Source organism: Cicer arietinum, chromosome 6 (genome assembly GCF_000331145.2).
Source record: "Cicer arietinum cultivar CDC Frontier isolate Library 1 chromosome 6, Cicar.CDCFrontier_v2.0, whole genome shotgun sequence".
Classification (NCBI taxonomy): Eukaryota; Viridiplantae; Streptophyta; class Magnoliopsida; order Fabales; family Fabaceae; genus Cicer; species Cicer arietinum.
In genome coordinates, this window is record NC_021165.2 from 34412527 (window position 1) to 34415361 (window position 2835).

The 2835-nt window shown below is 32.1% G+C and overlaps 1 protein-coding gene across 1 annotated transcript in view; it reads right to left on the reverse strand.

Annotated features, from left to right (window-relative positions):
• LOC101491599 (ribonuclease II, chloroplastic/mitochondrial) overlaps positions 1-197 on the reverse strand; it is a 30461-nt gene extending 30264 nt beyond the window's left edge. The window contains exon 1 of the mRNA XM_073369520.1: positions 17-197. Within this exon, the coding sequence (XP_073225621.1) occupies positions 17-197 (181 nt within the window). The remainder of the gene's footprint in view (positions 1-16) is intronic.
• Positions 198-2835: the final 2638 nt, after the last annotated feature.

The window sequence follows — 2835 nt, forward strand, 5'->3', positions numbered from 1 at the left end:
TTCTTGCGTCGTTTACGCGTAGCTTTGAGTTCTTCCATGAAATAATCGAAGAGGCTTTTGATGCCCCGCCTTTGAGTTTGGCAGCCATAACTGGAGGAGAAAGGAGGAAGGAAACGGCGGGAGACGGGGAAAAAACGAGGGACGGAAGAGAGAGAAGGGCGGAAGTGGGAGCACGTGTTAATTGCTCGAACGGACATTGTTATGAAAGAAATGAAGTGAGGTTTCAGAGGTTCATTGCAGCGGTGCCGATGAGTGAGGGTAAGAAATAAACTGAAAATGATAATTGAGGGCGGGTTTTTTGTCTACTTATGTGTGCAGATTATTTTGCTCGCACATTTTTTATTTTCCTTTGGTGAAATATCCCATTAAGTATACTAGTCTTATAATATATTTATATTTAGTGAACGACGTTTCTTTTTTTAAAATTTTTTATCTTATGATTGTTTTTTTTTTATGTTTTTTGTTTGTCGGAATATAAAAAGTAATTGTGCAATTTGAATGACCATTAATATTCTATGGATCATGTATTTTGGTATTTCAACATTTTATATTCTTTATATAAATTATTATTTTTCGTTTGAATATGATAAATTATTTTCTTCAATTTGGTTCATATCTGACTTTGTAATAATAATAAAAAACAAAAAGACAAATTTGAGTGTTTTATCTCGAATCCATTTCAACGAGTTATTTTGATAACTTTTTATTTTTATCAATAGTAAAGTTTTTAGCAAAATCAATAAATTCAACAACTGGTTTACCAATGTCATGTTTCAAATCAACTAAGAGATCGTATATACTTGAAATGGTTAATGGTTATTAGAAATATGGTTTGATATATGTAGTAAATACACTATGTCAATTGGCTATTTTGGACGTTGGCCAGATTCAATAAACACACAATTTGGATTTATCAATCTAAACATCATTTTGTTTGTTCAGATTGGTTAATCTAAACATACAAGTATGTAAACTACATGTTTTTGATGACGACAAGACCACCAACTATGGACAATGCAGCAAGATCAAAAAGAAGATCAAACTATCTTCAATAAGCTTCAAAATCCAAATAATAAATGATTAAATGTAAAGGTATATGATACAAATCAATAGTTCAAATACATGAGAACAATTCATATTTACATATGCATTTAACACATTTTCGAAAATCAAAAATACAACATTAACAAATCATTTAAAATCATATTTTTGACAATTTGCATAAGTGTATTCGAATACACCATGTTGTATTCGAATACAACTTAAGTCAGAGGCAAAACTTTAAATCTTCTATTCGACTACACCCATCTGTAGTCGAATACAAGCTAAGTCAGTGGCCAAAAATCCTTTGTGTGTATTCGACTACACCCATCTATAGTCGAATACAAGTTAAGTCAGAGGCTAAAATACATTAATCTGTATTCGACTACACTAATGTATATTCGAATACAAGATATAAAATTTGAATTTTTTGAACGTTACAAAGACGTGTATTCGTATACACATATACTGTATTCGAATACACTTGGAAACATTACAATTTTCAGATCTGGGATGCCTCTAGAACATTGTAATTTTTCATCAAACCTCTTGGATCAATGGCCACGAATCTGAAAGGATGTTTTATGGAGTATAAATACCCCATAACTTCAGATCAAAAAATAACAATCCTTGAATTAATTCATTAAACAACTTTGAACAAAATTCTGATTTTTCTAAGTACTTGCATTAGATTTTCATATCATTCTAAAAATTCTCAAGTACTTGAATTGCTATTGAGTTGTTTATCAATATACCACATCTTAGACTCATTCAAACCTTATTGTATCATTTATACAAGATAGTTTAATCCTAATTCACCCCCACTCTTAGGCGCACTTCTGTACTTACAATTGGCATCAGAGCGGGTTAAGGTAACTTACTCCTCGATCAAATATACATGGCTTCCGCACAACCTGTTTTTAGAGATGGTGGTAGCAGTACCAAGCCACCATGTTTTGTTGGAGAGCACTACGATTTCTGGAAAATACGTATGCAAGCATATCTTGAAGCACAAGGAGATGACATATGGGATGCAGTTGAAAATGGGCCTCATATTCCAAAAACTGTCATCAATAACAAAGAAGAAATTAAGATAAAAAACTCTTGGACTGATGATAATAAAAGAAAAGTGTTGTTTGATAAGAAGGCTAAAAATATATTGCAATCTGCACTAGGAATAGATGAATTTTTCTGGATATGTCACTGCAAAACAACAAAAGAAATATGGGATACGCTGGAAATAACTCATGAAGGCACCATTGAGGTAAAAAGATCTAAACTCAACACACTATCACAAGAATATGAGTTGTTTCGAATGCAGCCCGGAGAGTCTATTCTAGACTTGCAGAAAAGGTTCTCTCACTTAACAAATCATTTGACATCACTTGGAAAAATCTTCACCAATGATGAACTAAATCTAAAAGTACTAAGGTCATTGACAAGGGCCTGGCAACCAAAAGTTACAGCAATATCCGAAAAGAAAAGCCTATCCAAAATGTCTCTTTCTGCACTATTTGGAAAACTTCAAGAGCACGAAATCGAACTTGGAAGGCTAGAACAAAATGAAAGTCAAGAAAAGAAGACCAAAAATATTGCTTTAAAGACCGAATCAAGAGAACAAATCAAAGACAATGATTCAGATGAAGATGAAAATATTATCCTTCTTGTTAAGAAATTTGGTAAGTTTCTTAAAAATGATAGAACATTCAAAAAAAAAGCTTCAAGAAGAAAGATAATTCTACATCAAATCAAAACTTCACTTGCTTTGAATGTGGAAAACAAGGAAATATTAAA